At 41.6% G+C, this 25,744-nt stretch overlaps 1 protein-coding gene across 1 annotated transcript; it reads left to right on the forward strand.

The window, feature by feature from the left end:
• Positions 1-21,612: 21,612 nt before the first annotated feature.
• LOC124309437 (uncharacterized) lies at positions 21,613-23,127 on the forward strand. The gene has a single exon (XM_046773100.1). It carries the CDS (start codon positions 21,613-21,615, stop codon positions 23,125-23,127), a length of 1,515 nt encoding a protein of 504 aa, XP_046629056.1.
• Positions 23,128-25,744: the final 2,617 nt, after the last annotated feature.

Raw genomic sequence — 25,744 nt, forward strand, 5'->3', positions numbered from 1 at the left:
TGAATTTATTGTTTACGTAAACAATAGAAAGAACAAAAAAACAGATGACTCCGTGTGAGGGGCCATAACTCAGAATCTGCTACAAGTATTACAAGCGATTTTAAGCGACATTTAGTCAATCATTTTCAATTTGCAAATCGATTTACAGCAATATGAAATGATTACAGGACAGGTTCTTTTACCGATTCTAGAAGTGGTGGACGATTATCAAGTATCAAATATGATTCTCAAGATCATGTGCGAGTCCTGGCTCGACTATATCTACTCACACAGCATCAAATTCAGGTACATGAAAGTAATGTAATGCTGTATGGCTTGTTAAAATTATAGAGGCATAATGAAGGATGATAACACAAAAATTTATCCATCTTTTGTTATAGCGAGTGGGGAGCCTTACAGTTATTAACAGACTTCGCCTTTGTCAAGACATGGCTTATGGAACGTTCTATCATATCATCAACTGTGAGAGGGCATTTGCTTAAGAATGAGGTTCTTCGACGATGTGAAGGTGTTGGCCGTCTGCTTTTGAGGAATCCTGGAGAAGCTATAGCTATGCACAAACAACGAGGTAAATGATAAATTCAAAAGAATGATTGCGACTGAAAATTTAAAAATAATCTATTTTTCAACTATCTAATGCAGTCCCATATTTGCAATATCAATGTTGTATGCATCCCTGAGGAAAATGTAATGTTTTGGTACGTGCCGTATCAGCGTCAACCGCAGGTGGTGGGACGTACGTCTTCTTCTTTGGATTTCTCGTACTGGTTTAATTTGTGGCTTTTAATTCAGAAAGGTTTCGACGTTTCAGTGTTTGATTTAAATGTTTCAAGTTTCCACGGTGAGAGAACGAACTACCAATCACGGCAGTCAATCACGAGGTTTTTAGGCTGACGTAGAGACTGTACGTTCACCTCTTCTATAAGGGTACATCCACGTTTCTTTCACAAATCCCGAATGTATTTACAATAGTTTTTTCCTTAATTATTATAAGTAACAAGTTTGATTAGAATCGGTTCTTCTCCTCATTACAAATTACATATGTCATTGAAATCATTTTTCTTAAATTATATTTACAAACTATCAATGTAATTATAATCGGTTTTTCTTTCAATTACAAACTGTATACGTTATTAGGATCAAATTCATCTACAATAAGATTTTCCGAATGTATTTGATATCATTTTTCGAACTAATTACAATCATGTTTCAGACATTTATGGGTCATTTCAAGGAAATATGAGTAACCTCGAGAATGCCCGGGTCATTCGATAAAAATATCAATGACTTCCGCTGAGCATGAAACTTTCTAAAAATATATTAATGCTCTCGAGTACACACGGGCCATTCCAAGAAAGCATGACTGACTTCGCGCACATATGGATTCCAACGAAATATCAATGGTTTAGAGTACTTATGGGTCATTCTATGTAAAAATATATTCAAAGACTCTAAATTTATTGAGCTTGGAGCCTTTCGAGAAGGCTGTGTTTGCATAATTTAAGACATCAGGCTATAATCTTCTGCAAATTTCATTACAAGATGATTCGTTTTGTGAAATATTCTTAATAAGAACAGAGAGTTTACGCGAAAGTTATTGCAAGCCTGAAACAAGCTGCATGTTGGAACTAGCAAATTACTCCGTCTTAAAAAAAATCACAGTACTTACTCATTACATTGTGAATTTGTGATAAAAATCCTATTAATTACTCTACACTTTGAGAATTTGTGATGAAAATCCATTTCATTATTTATTACTTCGAGCAGTTGTGATGAAAATCCATCCAATTACTCAATACTTTGAGCATTTAGTATTACATTTGTGTTTAATTACGTCCCCACAATACTATTGAAACAATACTTAGTGAAATCAACAACGTTTCTTCAGTTTATACGTCAGCCATATTTCATTGGGATGAACCAAAAGTTATAAGAATTAATAATACTCACAGGGAATGACCCATATATAGTTGAAATTATACATATTTTCTTGAAATGATAATACACCGAGTTATATAATATTTGTATGGATTATCCATACATACCTAAAATCGTTGATAATTACATTGAGTGACTCGATGCAGGTATGATACGCTGTATAGCTATCGGGGTTAAAATGAAAACAGCAGTTTTTTTGTAATACATTTTGAAACAAGTCAATGCTCGAATCCGTTGACAGGCTGTTCGATGATAAAAGATTTGCTTTCAACTCTTCCACCGAAATATTTTGACGTACAATCTCTAACAAATCGACAGTTTCATTACAAGCTTCGATTTCGCCGTCACTTTCGATTGCTATCTAATGGACGTTGACGTTATTCTCGTCATTCCTTGAACTAGGATTGCCCATGTCCTTGGAACTTACCAACAAAAGTTTTCTTTCTTTGTCAGTTTACAAGTCGATCTGTGTCGACCGTGTACAGTTTTCGTCGCTGTCAGAACGTGAAACGCGTCTTGCACTTCTTTTCCGCAGCGCTTCTACTTTGGCTTCGAGGATATATTCGGGATCACTGGCCTGCACATTTCTCTGATGGTGACTATCTATGATTTCCGGAAGCCGGCATTCCATGTAGAATATACGCAGAAAGGGTTGCATTTTTAACTTCCAAACCGCGTCATCTCTAAGAACCGTGACGAGTTTCATATCCGTCGAAGTCCACAGTGCAAGTATGCAATATTCACGCATGGTTACATGCAGCTGACCCTGTACCTGATAATTGTACATATGATTCTTATTCAAGAGATTCTTGTCTTTCTTGTCGAAAATATTTTACAAATTCGGTTTAACTCGCAAGGCCTGATCCAAATTAGTGTTTTGGGCTGCAAATGGACATTTCATTTTGATGATACCATCATCGTCTACTGGCAGCCTGGAGATACTCCTAAACAATGGAACTCCTAATCAATGAAGAGACCACAGGGAACAGTGTTGCCAACTCAGTAGTTTTTCCACTAAATCTGGTTAATTTTGTTCTGGGACGGTAGAAATAATTCACTTTTAGTAGTTACTAGATTTTGTCAGTGGTATGGTTGGTCATCAGTTTTTACACATTGTAATTCCTTAATCATCAGATGACAGCATGAAAAGTAAATATTTTTTCCTTTTTTTCTGATGGATGTTACAATTTATATCAATAATAAATATTCATGTTCTAATAACAGTAAAGTTTATTTGCTTTTTCTTTTTTTATTCGATTTTATTAGCGGTATATTGACGTCCAATGCTAATGTTATATTACCATGTATTATAATGTAGTAATTAGATCCAAATTCTATTATAGATGTTCATTTAATACATACAAATGAGATAATTATTTTTAGGCAAATATTCGCGCGCTAAAGTGGAATAAAATTTTTAATACAGTCCACCAGGGGCAAGTTTAGTTGTTTTTTCAGTGGAATTGGTTGGTCGTCTTAGTGGGAGAGAATTCAGAGTGTTGGCAACACTGTCAGGGAACGGTTTTTATTCCCACTAATAGTTTCACATCTCATATGGCATTACTGTCGTTTGCAAGTCCACACTGGATAGCAGCAGTATCAACGACCTTCGGAAACCGAATGCCCGTAACCATATTTGCGTAAGATGTACTTAGCAACATGCACCACATCGGCCCGAACTGTGATGTCATAATTATTTCAGTACGCAATCAATGCCATATCTCAGAATTGCTTTGTGATATCGTATCACGCTGAATCCAGCTACAGTTATTTTGGTAGGACTTCAATTTACCCATGTGTTCTTCAGCGAGAACGTGGAACGTGTACTATTAATATCCGGCTTCTATAGTCTTTGTCGATTCGGTGAAACTTTCGGTGCTCCTGATTGCATTTTTTCAACTTTTATATGCGGATTTGCTGATTTTGAAAACACCTGTGTCTTTCCATTTTCATCACAGTAGTGGGAACCTTGTAGTTTTTATGAAGGTATACCTTTGTTGGACAACACCCACTGATTGTGAGTGCTGTTCTGCACAACCGCTCCATAACATCTCATTTCGTATGAGTTTATCATGTAATGATTCTTACTAGAATTCAATTTGTTTACCATGGAATTGAAACCCTGTGCTCTATTGTTATTGAATCTACTCAATAAGCTTCTGGTGTGACAGATCAGAAAACGTACTGCCTATTGAACGTGGGGATAAGTCTCCGTTCTGTGGAGTTCTACCATTCGGCTCGGGTATACATTCAAATAGTAATGTGTTGTAATTCATGTGATCACCAAACTCGTGATCCAATATATTCGAAATATCTTTACGGAGTCGAGTTTCTTTTTCAGCTTCTGAAATATTTTCGGTGTTACGGAGATCTCTGGCCCTTTCAACACTTTGACGGATTTTTCATCCGCGCGCAGACAACATAGTCCCGAAATTGAGTTATATCGAAGGTTCCTTTTGATGGAGGATTTCTAAGCTTTCGGCACAAATTCCGAAACAAGTGATTGTTGCACTCGATTTTTTCAACTATGATTCCATATTCAGTGTACAGATTGTCATCTTGCATAGCTTGGTAAATGCTGCTATCGCCGTCCGTAAGAAGCGTTCGGTATATCAAACCATTGATCGCAACGCTTGTACGGAAACCTTCTAAAATAATGTCGGTTTCTATTGCGTTCGAGCTGCGGTTACAACCCTAATTTTTGTAGCTCATATGAGGGGTCGGCTCCTTATTTAGCAATTCTTCTCTCAAGTGGGTCGCGCAAGGCTTGATTTATACGCCACAAATAAAGATAACTTAGTCTCATGTCTGAAGATCATGGCTGCACCTGATAGCACGTCGTGTTCACCACCCACATATGAGCGTTTTGACCAACAGCCGTCTCCAATGGCCGGTATCGGTATGTACTACCACCTTCAATAACATGCCTCGTCCGTATGCCTATTTCTCTTTCCGTTGTCACAGCCTTTATTCTTCCAGCTTTGACAACTTCGTGGAAATTATCAAAAAATTTGTTTTGATATCTCAGGTACGTTGGATCTGTCACACAAGGGATTGACATGGTGACATGCTGTTTCTGCAATATACCGTGACTATCACCCGATGTAATTGTATCGCACACAGCACTTTGAATGATTCCAAGTGTATTGTGGTGATCAGGTTCTATCCAAATCTTGCACCTGTAATTGCACATTCCACACACGAGATGCAGTTGTGTTCGCATACCTTGATCAAACGAATCAACTGATTTCGGTTCACTAAAACAGTAACAAAACTTAATGTTGCGATTATCAAATTTTTTATGCAATTGCTGCAGAAAAAAACTAATGTCGACAATACGTCGAATTTCCAAGGTGATATCACTGACATACCCCTGATCCACTAGACCGTTATCGACGATAAGTACATTATCGTTACATACTAATGTGAAACAAACGTCCACAACCGTGTCCACTGGACCGATTCTGACGACAAGAACATTGTCGTTCATTATCGCCGTGGAACATTCGTCCACGACCGCGGCGATGGTACGATCATCTTCTGCGCGAAGTGGAACGATGTCCTTCTTCGTCCTAAAACAAATTCAGGGTTTATTACTATTCGTAGGCTTTTTTATGCAGGGTGCACGGAGTTATTTCGACGCCTGATACGGATTGTAGCACGTTCCAGATTTTGGATGAAAAAGAGCACGTTTCAAATTCCGTATGAACAAGAACACGCTCCAAATTCCAGAGAAAAAAGTGAAAAAGTTGATTAAAATGTTGAAAAGTTATAATTCTCAAAACGAAACTCGATATAATTGTATTACTCACGTCGACACTAATTTATGTCCCTAATAATCCCAAAATCTGCGATTTGTGTTGAATATTATACAGGACAGTAGAAGTGAAAAATAAAGAACAAAAATATTCACCTATGATGTCATTGTAATACATTAGGATACACATGTAATTGCCGGTACGTGCGAGTATTCGAGTCAACCTGAAATGTGCTCTTTTCTCCCGGATTTTCAAATGTGCTCTTATTCGTATCGTGGGTCAATTGGATGTAAGAACTGAATCCAAAATGTCTCCGAACTATATGTTGTCTTTATATTTGTACCAATTCTCATCTAACACAAAATCACGAAACTTATCGACATGCGTTGCGATATGAAGTTGTGACCTTGATTAAATGTGTGAGGAGAGGTTCTATGAAGAAACGTTGCACACGTTATACATATAGATGCGAGTAGTTATATACAAGGGGTTCTGGCTCAAACTGACTTACCGACCTCAGCGAGAGCTGCAGGACGCGCCTCGCCTATACTCGGTTAGTTACCGACCTAAGCTAACCTGACTTAACCAATGTGAAAAACAAGATGGCTGACCAACCCGCAAGATTGGGGGACTGTCTTGCAAGATAGCCGACTGACCTGCAAAATGGCTGACTGGCCTGCAATATGGCGGACGAAATGACGGAGCATGTAGTCGGTGTGTTACCAGCCTAAGCTAACCTTTTTTTTCTAAACAACCTCCCGTTCTCCCGAGACAGGGCGGAACCGCGCGAGCATTACTTCGCTTTGTCTCGTATATGTTAGCTACCTCCGACGGTCTCCGGTAGCTCCACCGCCGTTCTTCTCAAAGTTATCACACGTCGTCTGGGTGGGTCCGCAGACCCTCTCCCGGCGTCGCTCCTCCTCACATTTCTTTTCCAGCACGTGTCTGGCAAACAACGCAATTGCCTCCCATTCGGCTCTTCCTCGAACCATCGCTGCTCCCAGGTCCGAGCCGCTCCTGCAACTCCCAATCGCGCGGACGAGCTCCTCGCGCTCTTGATCCCACGCCGGGCAGTTGACCACGGTGTGGCTCGCGTCGTCCAGTACAGCAGTACAGTGTTAGCACCCCGCTGCCTTGGCCTTCCCTATACAGTGTAGATATGCTCCGAAACACCCGTGGCCCCTCAGCGCCTGGGTCAAGAAGTAATCCACCTCTCCGTGAACTCGTCGACAACAAGCTCCGACGTTTATGATTGTTTCGTGGGTCCAGGCCGCCTTTGTATCCGCCGACCACTCGGCCTGCCACGCCGCCAGTGTTGCGTCTCGCTCGCTTACTAACCGGTAATTCAGCAAGCCAGTAAAAAGTTTCGCTATATGATTAATTAAAGCAATTGGGCGATAGTTAAGTGGGTCTTGATCATTGCCTTTTTTGTGTATAAGGGAGATGACTGCGGTGAACCCGTCGGATGAAACAGTTTCTTTTTCCAAAGCCTTATTAAATAGACATAGAATGTACAGCTTCCAGTTCTCCGGGAGATTCTTCAGATGTTGGTTCTTGATTCCGTCTAAGCCTGTAGCTTTATTTGACTTTGATTTATTGAGGACACGGTTTAGCTCTAGCAGTGAGAACTCACAGTCCAGGTCAGGATCTATCACTCCGTAATATGTAGTTGTATCAATTTCTCTGCGGGGGATGGCGTTTTCGTAGAAACTTTCCTAGACCTGGATTGGAATGGGGTGATGCCCAATACCGGGGTGCTTCCTATATCTGGATATTGCTTTTCAAAACTCGTTTGGTTTATTTATATTAGCTAGTTTAGCCAGTAGATTCTTTCTGTCTTGCTTCTCCTTACATTTAATTAAGGCTTTTTGCTTTCTTTTAGCATTTATGTACACGTCTTTTGCTTGACCTTGGAAGACTGCTTCTTTATAAAGCTTAAATAGATTAGGTAACTCTCTTTTTCCCTGTCTGTATTCATCATCGAACCACATTTGTGTTTTTTTTTTTTGGGTTGAGTAACCTTTTATGATGCCGTTTCATTCCTGCAGCTTCTACGGCAGATTTGATCTCTGCTATTAGGTAATGATTTATTTCATTTAGGTTATCATTGGTGATTAGTGCTACTTGGCTTGACCAGGCCATACGTGCTCTATATTCTTCTTTTCCTTCGCATGTCCATTGGATCACCTCTCTGCTCTTGATGTGGATGATTGTTTGCGTAAGCGATTGGTCTTCATAGTACACCTGTAAGAGCAAAGGGAAGTGATCCGAGGAATTCTGGATCTGCAAAATTTCAAAGTCAAATATCAAGTTCAGAGCACTGGTGCTAGCCCACACAAAGTCGATCGTGCTTTTGTTTATATAGAGGCATGTATATCTGCTAGGTCGGTCACTGGGTGATCTACCGTTGATGAGGATTAAAGAGCTCTCAGTCATTGCTTTATCCAGAGTTCGACAGAGTTCGGTTGCATATACGGGATGGGGCATTTAAAGTGTGACAGAGCAATAGCACTCAAACTGTTGATGATACTGAAAAAAGGTTGATATGGAAGTTATATTGTTAGAAAAGGCCGGCATATTGGAACATCCTATTATTTTTTCGGTGAAGGCACTGAAGCTACATCAAGGTCGACTCCACTTTTTTAAATGGAACCGTGTATTTGTATGTAATCTTTATTGTTCCCCTTGGGGTTACAAGGACTTCCCTTTTCCTCTTCCTTTACAATATTTTTTTTACATGTTTTCTCAACCTATTCTTACCCTAATTCTTACTTCCTACCTTATCCTTACTTAATTTCTAATTGCCTGTGTCCTGTGCCATTGCCTTGCCATTCCCTTACTTTCCCTCTTATCCTTTTCTTATTTTTTATCCTTACCTTCACTTAACCTTATCCTATTTTACCTTATTCTATTCCCTAATTCGTCCTTATCCTAATCGACTTCCATTTCCCATTCATCTCTCACTCTTTCATTCTCTTGTACATCCCTGATCCTTTCCAATTCTCTCATCCAGACTTCTCCCCCCCCCCCCCCCTCCTCACCTAACATCTCCCTCACCACCTCCTGCCAGCTTTCCTCCCTTCTATCCCAGCCTAAGCACCTTTCCCACACGTGCTCCCATGTTTCCTCCTCCCCCCCTGCACACCCAACACCTTCTCTTTTCCTCTTCTTCCCAGTACCTTGCCTCCTCCATCTCGCTTCCTAATCTAAATCTTGCCACCCTTATCCACCTGCTTTCTCCCCATCCCTTTCCCAGATATCCTGGTATCACTTCTCCTTTCACTAGCCTGTACCATCTGTTGTACCTCGATTCCCTTATTTTCTTCCACCTCTCTTCTCTCTGTTCTTCCCTCTCTCTCTCCTCTATTTCCCTAAACTCGATCTCGCCCCTCTCCCTTCTCGCGACTACCTCTCTACTCTCTGCTCCCCTTTCCGCAAAGAAACTTTCCCTTTCTCTTTCCCACCTCGATCCCTGCCTCCCAGCTTCTGCCTTGTCCCTTATCTCTTCCCAGCATCTCCTAGCTAACTCGCTACCCTCCCCTCTCTCCAGCTTCCTTTCAAAATTCCATGCCCTTCTCCCTGCCCTAATCCTTAGTTTCTCCCTCTGTAGTTCCTCCCTTACTAGATATCCCGGTGTTCTCCCATCCACTCCTAATGTCCATCTCAGAAATCTATCCTGTACCGCCTCGACCGCCCTCCACTCCCTCCACCCCCATATCTCCGATGCGTACTCTATTACCGTCCATACTAGCCTGTCAAATAAACAAATCCTTTTTTCCCAATCCCTCCCAAACCTTCTTTTTCCTATTCCCCATACCTGCCTCATTACTACCCCTGCCTTCCGTACTCTCTCTTTCACCTGTGCTTCCTGTCACCCATTGCACTTTACTCTATACCCTAAATAGCTGAACTCTTTCACCTCCTCTATCCTTTTCCCTTTCCATCTCCAATCTATGTTTTTCCTTTTACCGCCTCCTTTCCTAAATCTCGTAATCTTTGATTTCCCTACATTTACCGTCAGCCTTTTCCTATCCATATACCTTTCTAACTTCCCAATCATTACCTCCATTTCCTCTTCACTTTCCGCTAGTAACACTATATCATCCGCATAAGCTAACGTGCATACCCTGCCGCCGGCTAACTCCACCCCCTTAACCCTTCTCCCTCTCCCCATTTCCTCTTCTAAGTCCGCCAGCAGCAGGTTGAACACATGCGGACTGAGCGGACATCCCTGCCTTACCCCCCTCGCTGTCCAAAACGCCGCTCCTAGCTTTCCCCCGCTCCTTACTCGACTCTTTGTTTCCTTGTAAATTTCCTCTATCCTTACCCTTAGCCCTTCCCTCACCCCTCTCCTTTCCATAGTCTCCCACAGCACCTTCCTGTTCACTGAATCAAAAGCAGCTTTCAGGTCCACAAAAAACGCCACCATCTTTCCCTTATCCTTTCCCACCTGCCTATTGATTAAATAATTAAGTACATGTATATTGTCAATGGTGCCCATGCCTTTTCTGAAACCCGTTTGGTTTTGCGGTATCAAGCCCTTTTCTTCTACCTCTCTTTCTAACCTATCCGCTAATGCCATCGCATACACCTTATATAGAGTTGGCATCAAAGTCACCCCCCTATACTCTTCTACCCTTTTCCCCTCCCCCTTCCTAACTATCGGCGCTATCAATCCCTCCCTCCAATCCTCTGGCCAGCCCTCCCCCACCCAAACTCTGTTACATGTTTTCCATATCCACTGCTCCATTTCTTCCCCCCCATACCTCCATACCTCGCTAACTATTCCATCCCCCCCTGGTGCCTTTCCATCCCTCAGCTTTCCTATCACCGTATTAATCTCTTTCCTCTGCAGCTCCCCTTCCCCGTCCCCCTTCCTATTCACCGACTCCCCGCCTTCTCTTACCTTGCTTTCTACCCCGCCTAATAATCCCATGAAATACTCCCTCCACTCCTGATCTCCTATTTCTTCATTCACCCTCTTCCACTTCTTTCTTTCCCTATTAACTATCTCCCATACCTTGCTTTCTGTCTTTGCTTCCGCTGCTTCTTTTATGAATCCCTCATTTTCTTTCTTTTTTCTCTCCTCGCATAGCCTATTATATTCCCTTCTTCCCTTTCTATACGCGTCCCCTTCCCCCTTCCCCTTTCTCCATTTCCTTAGACTCTGCCCAACTTCCGCTTTTTTTCGCCTACATTCCTCATCCCACCATCCCTTTTTCGCTTCCCTTCCCCTCCCTCCTACATCTAAGGCTCGTCTAAACTCCCTTATTCTTTTCTCTATCTCTTTCCCTACATCCACTTCTCCTATCCCCTCCCATTTGACTTCTGTTCCAAACCTCATCCCACCCTCCTCCGTCCAGTCTCCTCTACTAGTTCCCCCTACTCTTTTTCCCTTCCTTGTCCTAGCCACTGCCCCCCTCAACCACACTATTACCGGGTGATGATCCGAGTCAACCCTTACCCCAATCTCTATCCTTTTGACCCTATCCCTCACCTCGATGTCTCCTATAGCGTAGTCTATCACCGTCACCCCTGCCCCTCCTACATACGTCAATTCCCCCTCCTCATCCCCCTCTATGTTCCCGTTCATTATTGCCCATTCCGTCTTCTCTAAAAATTGCACCAGCTGCCTACCTTCGGAGTTTATTTTCCTGTCCTTTGATTTCCTACTCCTACTCTCCTCCTCTCCTTCACCCAAGCATCCTCCCCCCTCCTGCCCTGTCCTGGCATTAAAATCACCCCCCACTAGCACTTTTACCCCTTCTCCGATCTCTTCTGCCCGCTCCTTCAATTCCCCTATCTTCTCTTTTAGGTCCCCATTTACGTATATTCCTACTACTACCCATTTTTCCCCCCCTACACTTATTTTCCTTGTTATCATGCCCTCTTTTACCTCTTCCCTCCCTCCCGCCCCACTTACTATCTCCCTTCTTACCCCTGACAGCATTCCGCCTATTGCTCTTCCCTTCCTATTTTTTCGAACCGCATACTGCACTTCCCATTTATACCCTACTGGCAACTTATTTCTAATCCTTTCCCATCCCTTCTTTTCTATCCATGTCTCCATTAGAAATATTACATCCCACTCCCCTAGCCCCCTCCAGAAATCTTCATCCTTTCTCGCGAGCCCCGCCACATTCCAAAAAGCTACTTTCCACCCCTCCCTTTCTGTCTCGCCTACTCCCCTCTCTCTCCTCCTTATCTCCCCCCCCACCTGCCTCTGTCCCCCCCCCCACTGCCCATTCCCCCGACTGCCTTTCCCCACGTACCCTTCCCTGTGCTTCTATACTTCCCTCTTGTCTTTCCTCGCTTGCTGACCTTTCCCTATCGCTTTCCCCTACTTTTCCCCTCCCCTCCCTTTGCCCCTCTTCCCTCGCTCTCCCTGTACCGTCCCTAAGCACCTCTCCTATCTCATCCCACTTCCACATTTTCCCTTCTATCCAGATCTTTGAATACCCTATTCTTACTCTGTTTCCCCTTCTCTCCTCAATAGCTGCTATCTCCCTCAACTTCCATTTCATTCTTCTCTCTGCCCAGGTGAGATCCTCGTCTATTCTCTCCTCCCTCCCTTTGAGAAGGCTTTTTCTTCACATTACCTGCCTCTTTCGCTCCCTATTTCCTAGTCTTGCTATCCATATCCCCTTTTCTCCCCCCTTTTTCGCGACTACCTCCCACATATCCTTTACCTCGACCTCTACCCCTATCAGCTGCAGAATCTTTTTCAACCCTTCCTTTTCTCTTCCCTTCTCAAGTCTCGCTCCTCTTACTACTATATTTCCCCTTCTTTCTTCCCTTTCTTTCCTCTCTATGGCCCACTCCATCTCTTTTAATCTATCTATTGTTACCTGCGCCACTTCCGCATTCCCCTGTACCTGCCTTTCTCCCCCTCCTTCTGCACTCTTCTTTTCTAATTCTAACAGCCTCTCCTTTACCCTTTCCACCTCCCCCCCTCGCCGCTCTTCTACCTCTTCTAGTCTTTTACCTAGATCCCTTATCATTTCCTTCATCTCCCCCCTCTCTACTTCCCACTGCTCTTCCCTTCTAGTCATTTCGCCTTTAATCTTTTCCATTTCTTCCCTGATCCCCCTTCCCTGCTCTTTGACCTCCTCTAGACCTATCTTTAGCTCTTCCCTAATCAACCGTAGCATATCTTGTATACCCCCTCCCTCTGCCTTCCCTTCCTCCCCTGTCTTACCCTCCGGCGACCGGTGCACTTTCCTGCTTTTCCCAAATACTCTTTCTCTTTCCTGCAACCCGTCTACCTCCTCCTCCCCTTTTTCCTCTTCCTCCTCCCGCTTTCTCTTCCATAAGTCTAGTACCGTCGCCGATCCAAGGCTATGCCTCCTATCCCTCCCTAACGCTGCTACTGCCCCCGGCCTACCTTTCTTTTTCTCCTCCTCTTCCCTGTTCTCCCCTTCTTTTTGGCCACCCGCGTTACTCATACTCTTTCTCTCCTTCACCGCTCCCTACCTTATCTATCCGCCGCCTACCTGTCAACTCTATCCCCCTTCTTACTCCCTAGGTGTCACTGCCTATTCCTATCTTATCCGAATCGTTGCCGTCCGCCTGCTCTTTCTGCCTAACCTCAAAACTCTCCCCCTTCTTTCTTTTTCACCCGCCCTTCCCTTCTATCCCTGCCTCCCTATTCCCTTCACCCGACCTCCCGTCTATGTCTTCCCCGCTCCTTCTCTGCCCTATTTCCTTTTCTCCTCACCTTTGCTATCCTGCTAAATTCTCGCCTTTTCTCTCGCACTCTTTCGCACACCTGTCACTCACATTCAAAACGGAAACGGAAGTCCTGGAACCGTGTATTTTTTTTCACGATATTATTACTGACTTCAGGTCAAGCCCAGGTTGAGCAGGTTTGTGTTCGGCGGATTGTGGTTTTTAACTATAATATTAAGACTTTTCCAGGATTTTTCTTGCGATTCAGTCAGCTATTCCAGGTATTTAATTTTGCTATTCAGCTACTCCATACATTTGTGTTTCTCGATGTCCAGCGTTGTGTTTCTGGCACTTGTTTCAGCGGCCTTCAGTTCAGCAATCTCAGTTTCCAGCTTAGTTTGTCTTTCTTGCATTTTTTCATTTCTCAGACCACGTATTTTTTAGCTCGCGGTAATCCTTACGTAAAACCTCCATCGATTTTTGGTTTTCAATGTTACTTAGCTGTATTTGTTGTGCAAGACTGGTTTGGTTGACTTTAGCTTCCTTTCGCATAGCTCCAATTTCGTCAACAAGCATTCTCAGCAGATCATCTGTAGATTTATTCTCCGTGGCCCATAGAATGTTCTGAGTTTTGGGGGAGACAGTTGTCGCATGTTTTGTTTTTTTGCTGCTTGAGAGGCAGCTTCTGTATCATCCACATGCTCAAGATCTAGTGTTGTGTCATCTTTTTTCCTTTTGAGAAAATCAAGTATGCTGTGATTATTCGGAGATGCTTCTGGAGTGAATGTTAGTGGCTTAAGATGTCTTCCTTGTCTGTTAGGTGTTCTATTATCTCTCGAGTTTAAATTATTGTTCTGACATTGTGCTGTATCGTTTGTCTGCAAGATGGAGCCACTGTTAGGTATTGTGGATAGGACTTCGTTTACTTCCTGGTCTGTTTCCATTCTAACCTATACTTAGCCACTCGGAGCAAAAATTACAAATAACTATTATGAACTTTATATTTTCTTTAATGATTATTTTCAGTACTGATGATTAGTTCGTCAAGAATTACATAAACTATAACTGTCAATTTTATTTAATATGCACACTTCAAAATTTCACTAAAGTATAGGAGCACATATAAACAACGTGTTGACACTGGCGCAGGTCACATGATACCCCCTTGTAGTACAATATAAAACATACAATTATACAGGGTGATCAAGAATTGAAAACAAATATTTTCTATGGTCAATCCTTGTCAAAAATAGAATCAAAAGTTCCTTGTCCATTTTTTGGTAAGACGACCGTCTAAAATTTATAATTTTCATTTTATTTTTCTTAGTAAAAACGAGAATTTTCTCTAATTCAATTCAAACCTTCATCAGTCATTTTTTGCAACGATATTTTTTTTGCTTGTTTTTATGACATAAACAAAAATAATAAAAAAAAAGAGAGCAATACACGTTTAACAAAAAAGACTTCGATTCTAATTTGGACAATTATTTACCCTGTGAAAAGTTCGTCAGGAATTCTGGATCACTCTGTATATTTTATATTGTACTACATATAATATTGTTATTTGTGTCAGCACATACCTGTTGATCTTATAATTAGTAACTATAAAATGTACCTATTACAAATTTGGAAATTTATCTATTCTATACTTAGTCATAACCATCAAATATAAGATTTAGAACTTTTACTTTAGCTCGTGAAAAAATATGCTTCTACTTTTTTGACCCGTTGCGCCGCAGCCACAAATAAAAATTTTCAAGTAATGATTTTTTTCACTCACTGTGGCAAAAATATCAGATATGTAATCATGTTCGTCATTCGAGAGAATATAGCATTCTGTTGCAACAAACACATGTTTTCAAGAGATATAGGTCACAAGTATCTAACCTAACAGTCAGAGTGCAAAATTTCCCAGATTTTAATTTTTGTGAAATAATTATTTTTTTAACTCACTGTGCGTTGAATCGGATATGTCTTAAGCATGTAGAATTGAAAGTAGTTCAAAGAGATCCCCCAAAAAAGCGTAGCTGTACGACTTGAAACAAAAAGATTATTCCAGCATATTGGATTGGATTCGGATGAAAATCTGAATATATCATTAACATTCCGTTAAATGAGTGCTATGACATGACAACAAAAGTCTGGTCGTCTCCAATATGGTCGGACCAAATGTACTCGGTAACTTGACCTGGAATACCCCGCACAGTTGAAAATTGAGAGCATAATGAGAAAGAGTTCCAACATTTTTCAATTGTCACGTGGCCAAAATATTCAATTTGAGTGAATGTACTAACTCGAATCTGGAATTTCTAGACATGAATTTACGCAGATGCATTTACAGGTGATTTGTTTAAATTAAATTGAAAGGTTCAGAAAGTAACCGTAATAAAATCTGCATTGAGCCATTCGTTGAGCCATGCTTGTATAGACGTAGTTTTATGATTTTCCGTCAACATTTGTGCAACAGAAAATTGTCTTCTTCCATCCCAACGAACTACGCATTCGTACAAGAATACGTGTTTCAATTTGGCTCTTCCGTCACTCCTAAGCACTTTTTTCACGATGCTTCCTGTTTCATCGATAAATATGCAAATTGGCTGACTCTTAGAATGTTCCCGAAATGCGTACAACTGATGATTCGACCAGTAATACGAGGAAAATAGATTCAAGCTACAAGGTGTATCATATTCTTGTGAGAAGATAGCTGCATCTTCGTCAACGCGATAACAGGATTGGGATCCAAATACGTGGCGGCTACATATTCATTTTTTACCACATTCAAAACATTAGCACTCCATAGAATAGGCGGTTCAGGATCGCCCCGGCGCATCAAATCTTTCGCTTTTTCAGCCGTATAAATTGATACGGATTTCCCCTGTAGTTCTGCTGCTACGTCTTTTCTCGTGGGTTGTCTCAGATATCTCTTACCATAGATACCACCACCTATCTCTACAGTGCACTTTACGTTGATATCTCCTTCATTTGTATTATCCTCAATCTCGCACAGAAGCTGGAGGACAGAACCGCAGTAACAATTGCCATTGATAGTGCTGGATTTTCGGTCACTGGCGATCCGATGATTTTTGAAATTAAACCCACACTCCAGTCTTGAAGCTTCATAAATTTTTTCGGAAAAAACTTCCTCCCATGTTTCTAGATCCAAACCCTAGAGACTCGATCATAAACTTTGGCCTGGTTTCTTACTGTACGCTTATAAGTCTTTGTAATTAACAAATTGTCGAATTCTACTTCATCACAGAAGTTATAAAAGTGAAATTTCTTGTCACATCACCGTCGGTAGATGTAACAGAATGATTTGACACTCCAAATTCGTTTTCCGACCGTGCGATACTATCGTTCAATTCCATACTTTCGTGCAAGCGATCAGTCAGTTTGTATGTGAGACCGTATGTGTTACACGTTGCAAAACTGTACAGAGACCTAGATAAAATAGCATTTCCTAGTTCCTATAAAATAATTTCCCATACTAGATTGTGTTTTGCCACTTTGGTATTTGATGGAAAAAGCACCTGTTCCTTGTATTTCATAATTACTTCGTGTTCGCTATTTGATAGCTCGTAGTTCGACCGAACCGCGTGGAAGGTGTGAGTCGCTTGAAATCAAAGATGAGTTTGTGGTGTTGAGTTTATTTGTACTTATTAGTTATTTTATTTACATATATACAGTTATCGTAATGGTTGCCAAGTGATACATGGGATAGTTTTTGTGGTAAAACAATGCGGTGGAGGCTTCAGTGCGGATGTCGGTCGTTGAGGGGGTTCAGTCACAGTCCTGGGTGGCGGAGTGTATCGGCTCTCTGGAGAGCTGGGTGGCGTTGGGGGACGGCGGTTCTCAGCTGTCTTCACCGGAGACTCCCACTCGCTATCTGTCGTCTGGGTGGCAGTAGACACAAACGAGCGCTGCGGCTCGGGAAATGGGGATACTGGAGCTGGGATGCGTCGGAGATAGCTCGGAGAGGTCAGTCGTGCTCTGCGTACATCCCACAAAGAAAGCAGTACGGCTGGTGGTCTGGTCAGTGGTCGTGATGGAATGTCAATTGGATGTAGTATCCAAGGGACAGGCGGGTTGGATGCAGATGTCTTTGTCTGTTCGCTGGCCGAAGCCAGATAAAAGGGATCCGTCATACAAATGTCTTGTAGTCCGGTTTGTCGTAAAGTCAGTCAACTGTTGCAGCGTCAGTCACAGTCGTTGTAGCGTCAGTCAAAGTCGGCGTAGCGTTGATGAGCTGGAACGGCGTGGCGTTGAAGCGTCAGCGTCTGTTAGGTACGTCAGGACGAGTTGAACCCGAAGTGTCCTGCCGATCGGTCTGATCGGCCGTCTCTTATTCCAGCCTCGGTTGATCTTTGGCAGCGGGAGACCACGTTCGTTGATTACGCAACGCGCTCGGCTGCGTGGGTGGCGTGAGCGGCGTGCGTGACGTCACACTTTCTTCTGGGTCGCGTGATTGGAAAGTGTGCGAGGCTGGTTGCCTCGCGTGAGTTGGAAGGCGCGTGACCAACGAGTTGCGTTCACAACGTTGTTGTGAACACTTCGATAACACTCTCTGGTTCAATTTTACGCGGTCTACCACATCCCATTTTAATATGCTATGTTCACACGCAAACTATTTTCCACAAGGAGTGTTCTCTTTGACTTTTGGAAGAAGACTGACTGCTTTGCAAGATCCAAATGAATACGATGAGAAATTTTCTATAGAATTCGTGAATTCAACGAAAATCAGAAACGTGGCGTCCACGCGTGATTATCAACATTGTAGTATTACGCACGGTTGCACGAGTTCACGGGCCTAATCGTATTTGCGCGTCAAAACAAATTGAACTACTCCAAATGATAACTACTAACTAAAATGAACAATATAAACCAGTGAAACATTTAATTATTCCATCAACGAGAAGCATGACAGATGTATGTACATACTTACCATATTGCATCCATTATCGTATGTCAAACACAAAAAGGATTACGTAGATATTTCAGAACGGGAATTTCAATTTACCAGTTTTTGAAATTCACGGGATAAAGGAAACATAAAGACGATTTTTATTGACCTTGATGACTTGTTGATTAATGTTATTCTTGGATATGAAGGTCACAACTCAAAAGACTTTTTTATAGTGTTAACGTTTCGGCCCTGATGGGGGCCCTCCTCAGAACCAATTTATTTAAACATCTGTCACGAACAAAATAATAAAATATTGTACAACTCCGTTATAACAAAATTAAACATACGTGGTTTAGATAATAAGCAAGGATGTTTATGCAGATATAAATGAGAGGTATTACCTAGTGTGGGATGACACTTTCAATTACAGCAGACAGAGCACTATTAAGTAGTGAATGCGTGTTGGTAGATAAATAATAAATAGAAACAGTAAAAAACGAAAACCGAAACACACTGCGATCGCGATACGTAGTTCCCAAGACTTCATCCTTGCAGTTAATTTGATAAAATAATATACACAGCCGTTATAGGTTTAAATCAAGAGCACATTTGCACTTGTGGAACGTCCAGTGTGTAGTGGGGGGAGATCGATATCGATAGTTATTAGAGCAAACGCAGAGTCAACGGGTTAAAAGGAAACCAAAATTTTGTTGAGAAGGTAAAATCGAGAGCAAGCTCAATCGGTAATGGAAAATTACATTGGCTGTATCACAGAGGTGTAAATAGTACTCAGATGTTCGATGTCTTGTCTTCGGTTGACAGAATTGGGATGTGCAACAATATTGCACATTTCTAACAATAGCCTATTGTAATACAATGATTCAACGTCAATAATGCTGGCTTGAGAATAATTGAAAGAGTGGTCGAAATCGATGGCATGCCTCGTCAGTGCAGTATAATTATCCTCGTGTTCATGGATATTGCGCTTATGCTCGGTTATCCTGGTGTGTAGTTGCCTACTAGTTTGGCCTATGTAGGACATGTTGCATTGGTTGCAGGGAATTTTGTAAACTACACCAGAACGCATACCCGGGGGTAAGGGGTCCTTACCCGAATCAAACATAGAGGATAGATCATGTGCACATTTACCCACAAATTGAATTTGGTACTTAAAGAATGTTCTGTCGAGTGACTCAAACAACCCCGCAACGTATGGGATGGAAATATAGTTTTTTTGAATAGCTTGTGCAGCAGATGCATCGATATTATTGTTGGAGCTAGTCGATGACAAGATGGAATCGTATTTGAACTGTATATGCTTGTTGAGCAGACGAGATGGATAGTCATTTTTACTTAGTACTTGCTGAATCAACGACATATTTTTGTTATGAAATTCCATACTTGAGAGTCGGATCGCTCTGTCAACCAAGCAATGAATCGTTCCAATTTTGTAAGATCTGGGATGGTGAGAATGGAAATTTGAATACCTTCGTGACCAGGTAGCCTTATGAAACCAATCTGTTTTGATGAGCTGGTTATCATTAATGATCAAGACATCTAAAAAGCTGATTCGATGATTAAACTCTATTTCAGAGGTAAATTGTAATCTCGGATGGAATTGGTTGAAGACAGATAGCATTTCTGCAACTTTATCCGAAGGGACAGCTGTGATTATGTCATCTTCATATCTGAAATAGAATGAAGGCTTGAAGTCCAGTTTGTTGAGACAATATTGTTCAAGATCATCCAAAACCAAATCCGACAAAATTGGAGAGAGCGGCGAGCCCATCGGTAAACCATAAGTTTGAGCATATATGTTCTGATTAAATTTGAATATGGCAGCCTTAAAACAGATGTGTAATGCTTTTATGAGTTCATTAAGTGGGACAGGAATTTTGTCCACCGACTGATGCCAACGCTGTTTCACCGCGTTGATTGCAAGATCTTGTGGAACATTTGTAAACAATGACACAACACCTAGTGAAACTAATACATGATCAGGTGGGAGACGAAAGTCCCTAATAGCATCAAACAGAGCAAAACTATCTCTACACGTGACAAGGAAGGGTCGATGTTGTTACCAATACGTTGACTGAGGAAGCGAGCTAGATTGATAGTCGGACTATCTGTGAACGAAACTATAATTCTTACCGGTGTATCCGGTTTATGAATTTTAGGTAGCCGGTAGGCTCTAGGTGGTAAACAATCAGTTTTTGCGATTGAGACGCGCAACCTTTTCGGTCGCTCAAATCCACTAATTTTGGAATGACTATCCGTCATTCTCGGAGCCAGAACTTTGTTCTACTGGCTCTTGCGCAATCAGACATGTCGCCCTTTCGCCTCAACAATTGCCATTATTTCAATTTTCGTAAATTAACATATACATCAGATGCTGATATAGTTTCCAATAACTATTCTATGCGATATTGTAACATCAATGCTCGCTCGTAATAGAGTTGTCGCCTATGATATTTCGCATTCTATCGTGTTACATTTCAACTTACAAACTTAACATAATAATCTTTCATCGTAACCAATTAAACTTATCGTAACATAAACATAATTATCCAAACCAGCTTACTAGATCTCTACCCTTCCCTGCACCCTTGTATTAAAATACAACGAGCATGATAATAGCGCCTAAAGCGGCCAATCCTTGATTTATCGGTGACGACAATAAATTAATGACGACAATAAGAAATTGAACATTAAATTTTCTTTCAACTTAAACTTGAATCATTCTAACCGAGTGATCGAGACCAGCCCGAGAACAGCCGCATCTTCGCGTTTTCACCGTAGCACAAATTTTATTCAGAAACGCGATAATTGCGGAGTAAATAAACAAAATCGAAAACTGTCGGAATTTTTTTTTTTTGTTCTCTACGTTTCTAACACCATTGTTAGTTTTTTGACTTCCTGTTGCAAAGTACAGGTAAGATCGTATCTAACAACTTTGTAGGAGTTGTTATTGGAGAGTTGTTGCAACATTTTTTCCTCGTACATTTGTTTGTTCATCACAACAGTCGTGTTTCCCTTGTCTGCCTTTAAGAAAAGTGAATCCTGGTTATTATTTTGAAAGATCTCAGTTTCTTCAATTTTATGAAGGATATTCTTGTCAGCGGGAATGAGAGAAGGGGTGTTGACGAACTTTTTTATGGCGTTGTTAAAATTTTGGCGGGCCGTATTACGGCAATCAGAAGGAATGAAAGAAATCTTTGATTCGGAATCAAAGATAAGTTTGTTGTTCTGCTGCAACTGTTGCAACAACTCTCCAACAACAACTCCTACAAAGTTGTTAGATACGATCTTACCTGTACCTTGCCATAGGAAGTTAAAAAACTAACAATGGATTGGTCTAAAAGTAAACTCATCTCGGATCAACTTAGACGTCAAATCGCAAAAACTGATTGTTTACCACCTAGAGCCTACGGGCTACCTAAAATTCATAAACCGGATACACCGGTAAGAATTATAGTTTCGTTCACAGATAGTCCGACTATCAATCTAGCTCGCTTCCTCAGTCAACGTATTGGTAACAACATCGACCCTTCCTTGTCACGTGTAAGAGATAGTTTTGCTCTGTTTGATGCTATTAGGGACTTTCGTCTCCCACCTGATCATGTATTAGTTTCGCTAGGTGTTGTGTCATTGTTTACAAATGTTCCACAAGATCTTGCAATCAACGCGGTGAAACAGCGTTGGCATCAGTCGGTGGACAAAATTCCTGTCCCACTTAATGAACTCATAAAAGCATTACACATCTGTTTTAAGGCTGCCATATTCAAATTTAATCAGAACATATATGCTCAAACTTATGGTTTACCGATGGGCTCGCCGCTCTCTCCAATTTTGTCGGATTTGGTTTTGGATGATCTTGAACAATATTGTCTCAACAAACTGGACTTCAAGCCTTCATTCTATTTCAGATATGAAGATGACATAATCACAGCTGTCCCTTCGGATAAAGTTGCAGAAATGCTATCTGTCTTCAACCAATTCCATCCGAGATTACAATTTACCTCTGAAATAGAGTTTAATCATCGAATCAGCTTTTTAGATGTCTTGATCATTAATGATAACCAGCTCATCAAAACAGATTGGTTTCATAAGGCTACCTGGTCACGAAGGTATTCAAATTTCCATTCTCACCATCCCAGATCTTACAAAATTGGAACGATTCATTGCTTGGTTGACAGAGCGATCCGACTCTCAAGTATGGAATTTCATAACAAAAATATGTCGTTGATTCAGCAAGTACTAAGTAAAAATGACTATCCATCTCGTCTGCTCAACAAGCATATACAGTTCAAATACGATTCCATCTTGTCATCGACTAGCTCCAACAATAATATCGATGCATCTGCTGCACAAGCTATTCAAAAAAACTATATTTCCATCCCATACGTTGCGGGGTTGTTTGAGTCACTCGACAGAACATTCTTTAAGTACCAAATTCAATTTGTGGGTAAATGTGCACATGATCTATCCTCTATGTTTGATTCGGGTAAGGACCCCTTACCCCCGGGTATGCGTTCTGGTGTAGTTTACAAAATTCCCTGCAACCAATGCAACATGTCCTACATAGGCCAAACTAGTAGGCAACTACACACCAGGATAACCGAGCATAAGCGCAATATCCATGAACACGAGGATAATTATACTGCACTGACGAGGCATGCCATCGATTTCGACCACTCTTTCAATTATTCTCAAGCCAGCATTATTGACGTTGAATCATTGTATTACAATAGGCTATTGTTAGAAATGTGCAATATTGTTGCACATCCCAATTCTGTCAACCGAAGACAAGACATCGAACATCTGAGTACTATTTACACCTCTGTGATACAGCCAATGTAATTTTCCATTACCGATTGAGCTTGCTCTCGATTTTACCTTCTCAACAAAATTTTGGTTTCCTTTTAACCCGTTGACTCTGCGTTTGCTCTAATAACTATCGATATCGATCTCCCCCCACTACACACTGGACGTTCCACAAGTGCAAATGTGCTCTTGATTTAAACCTATAACGGCTGTGTATATTATTTTATCAAATTAACTGCAAGGATGAAGTCTTGGGAACTACGTATCGCGATCGCAGTGTGTTTCGGTTTTCGTTTTTTACTGTTTCTATTTATTATTTATCTACCAACACGCATTCACTACTTAATAGTGCTCTGTCTGCTGTAATTGAAAGTGTCATCCCACACTAGGTAATACCTCTCATTTATATCTGCATAAACATCCTTGCTTATTATCTAAACCACGTATGTTTAATTTTGTTATAACGGAGTTGTACAATATTTTATTATTTTGTTCGTGACAGATGTTTAAATAAATTGGTTCTGAGGAGGGCCCCCATCAGGGCCGAAACGTTAACACTATAAAAAAGTCTTTTGAGTTGTGACCTTCATATCCAAGAATAACATTAATCAACAAGTCATCAAGGTCAATAAAAATCGTCTTTATGTTTCCTTTATCCCGTGAATTTCAAAAACTGGTAAATTGAAATTCCCGTTCTGAAATATCTACGTAATCCTTTTTGTGTTTGACATACGATAATGGATGCAATATGGTAAGTATGTACATACATCTGTCATGCTTCTCGTTGATGGAATAATTAAATGTTTCACTGGTTTATATTGTTCATTTTAGTTAGTAGTTATCATTTGGAGTAGTTCAATTTGTTTTGACGCGCAAATACGATTAGGCCCGTGAACTCGTGCAACCGTGCGTAATACTACAATGTTGATAATCACGCGTGGACGCCACGTTTCTGATTTTCGTTGAATTCACGAATTCTATAGAAAATTTCTCATCGTATTCATTTGGATCTTGCAAAGCAGTCAGTCTTCTTCCAAAAGTCAAAGAGAACACTCCTTGTGGAAAATAGTTTGCGTGTGAACATAGCATATTAAAATGGGATGTGGTAGACCGCGTAAAATTGAACCAGAGAGTGTTATCGAAGTGTTCACAACAACGTTGTGAACGCAACTCGTTGGTCACGCGCCTTCCAACTCACGCGAGGCAACCAGCCTCGCACACTTTCCAATCACGCGACCCAGAAGAAAGTGTGACGTCACGCACGCCGCTCACGCCACCCACGCAGCCGAGCGCGTTGCGTAATCAACGAACGTGGTCTCCCGCTGCCAAAGATCAACCGAGGCTGGAATAAGAGACGGCCGATCAGACCGATCGGCAGGACACTTCGGGTTCAACTCGTCCTGACGTACCTAACAGACGCTGACGCTTCAACGCCACGCCGTTCCAGCTCATCAACGCTACGCCGACTTTGACTGACGCTACAACGACTGTGACTGACGCTGCAACAGTTGACTGACTTTACGACAAACCGGACTACAAGACATTTGTATGACGGATCCCTTTTATCTGGCTTCGGCCAGCGAACAGACAAAGACATCTGCATCCAACCCGCCTGTCCCTTGGATACTACATCCAATTGACATTCCATCACGACCACTGACCAGACCACCAGCCGTACTGCTTTCTTTGTGGGATGTACGCAGAGCACGACTGACCTCTCCGAGCTATCTCCGACGCATCCCAGCTCCAGTATCCCCATTTCCCGAGCCGCAGCGCTCGTTTGTGTCTACTGCCACCCAGACGACAGATAGCGAGTGGGAGTCTCCGGTGAAGACAGCTGAGAACCGCCGTCCCCCAACGCCACCCAGCTCTCCAGAGAGCCGATACACTCCGCCACCCAGGACTGTGACTGAACCCCCTCAACGACCGACATCCGCACTGAAGCCTCCACCGCATTGTTTTACCACAAAAACTATCCCATGTATCACTTGGCAACCATTACGATAACTGTATATATGTAAATAAAATAACTAATAAGTACAAATAAACTCAACACCACAAACTCATCTTTGATTTCAAGCGACTCACACCTTCCACGCGGTTCGGTCGAACTACGAGCTATCAAATAGCGAACACGAAGTAATTATGAAATACAAGGAACAGGTGCTTTTTCCATCAAATACCAAAGTGGCAAAACACAATCTAGTATGGGAAATTATTTTATAGGAACTAGGAAATGCTATTTTATCTAGGTCTCTGTACAGTTTTGCAACGTGTAACACATACGGTCTCACATACAAACTGACTGATCGCTTGCACGAAAGTATGGAATTGAACGATAGTATCGCACGGTCGGAAAACGAATTTGGAGTGTCAAATCATTCTGTTACATCTACCGACGGTGATGTGACAAGAAATTTCACTTTTATAACTTCTGTGATGAAGTAGAATTCGACAATTTGTTAATTACAAAGACTTATAAGCGTACAGTAAGAAACCAGGCCAAAGTTTATGATCGAGTCTCTAGGGTTTGGATCTAGAAACATGGGAGGAAGTTTTTTCCGAAAAAATTTATGAAGCTTCAAGACTGGAGTGTGGGTTTAATTTCAAAAATCATCGGATCGCCAGTGACCGAAAATCCAGCACTATCAAT

This window comes from Neodiprion virginianus, chromosome 7 (genome assembly GCF_021901495.1).
Source record: "Neodiprion virginianus isolate iyNeoVirg1 chromosome 7, iyNeoVirg1.1, whole genome shotgun sequence".
Taxonomy (NCBI): domain Eukaryota; kingdom Metazoa; phylum Arthropoda; class Insecta; order Hymenoptera; family Diprionidae; genus Neodiprion; species Neodiprion virginianus.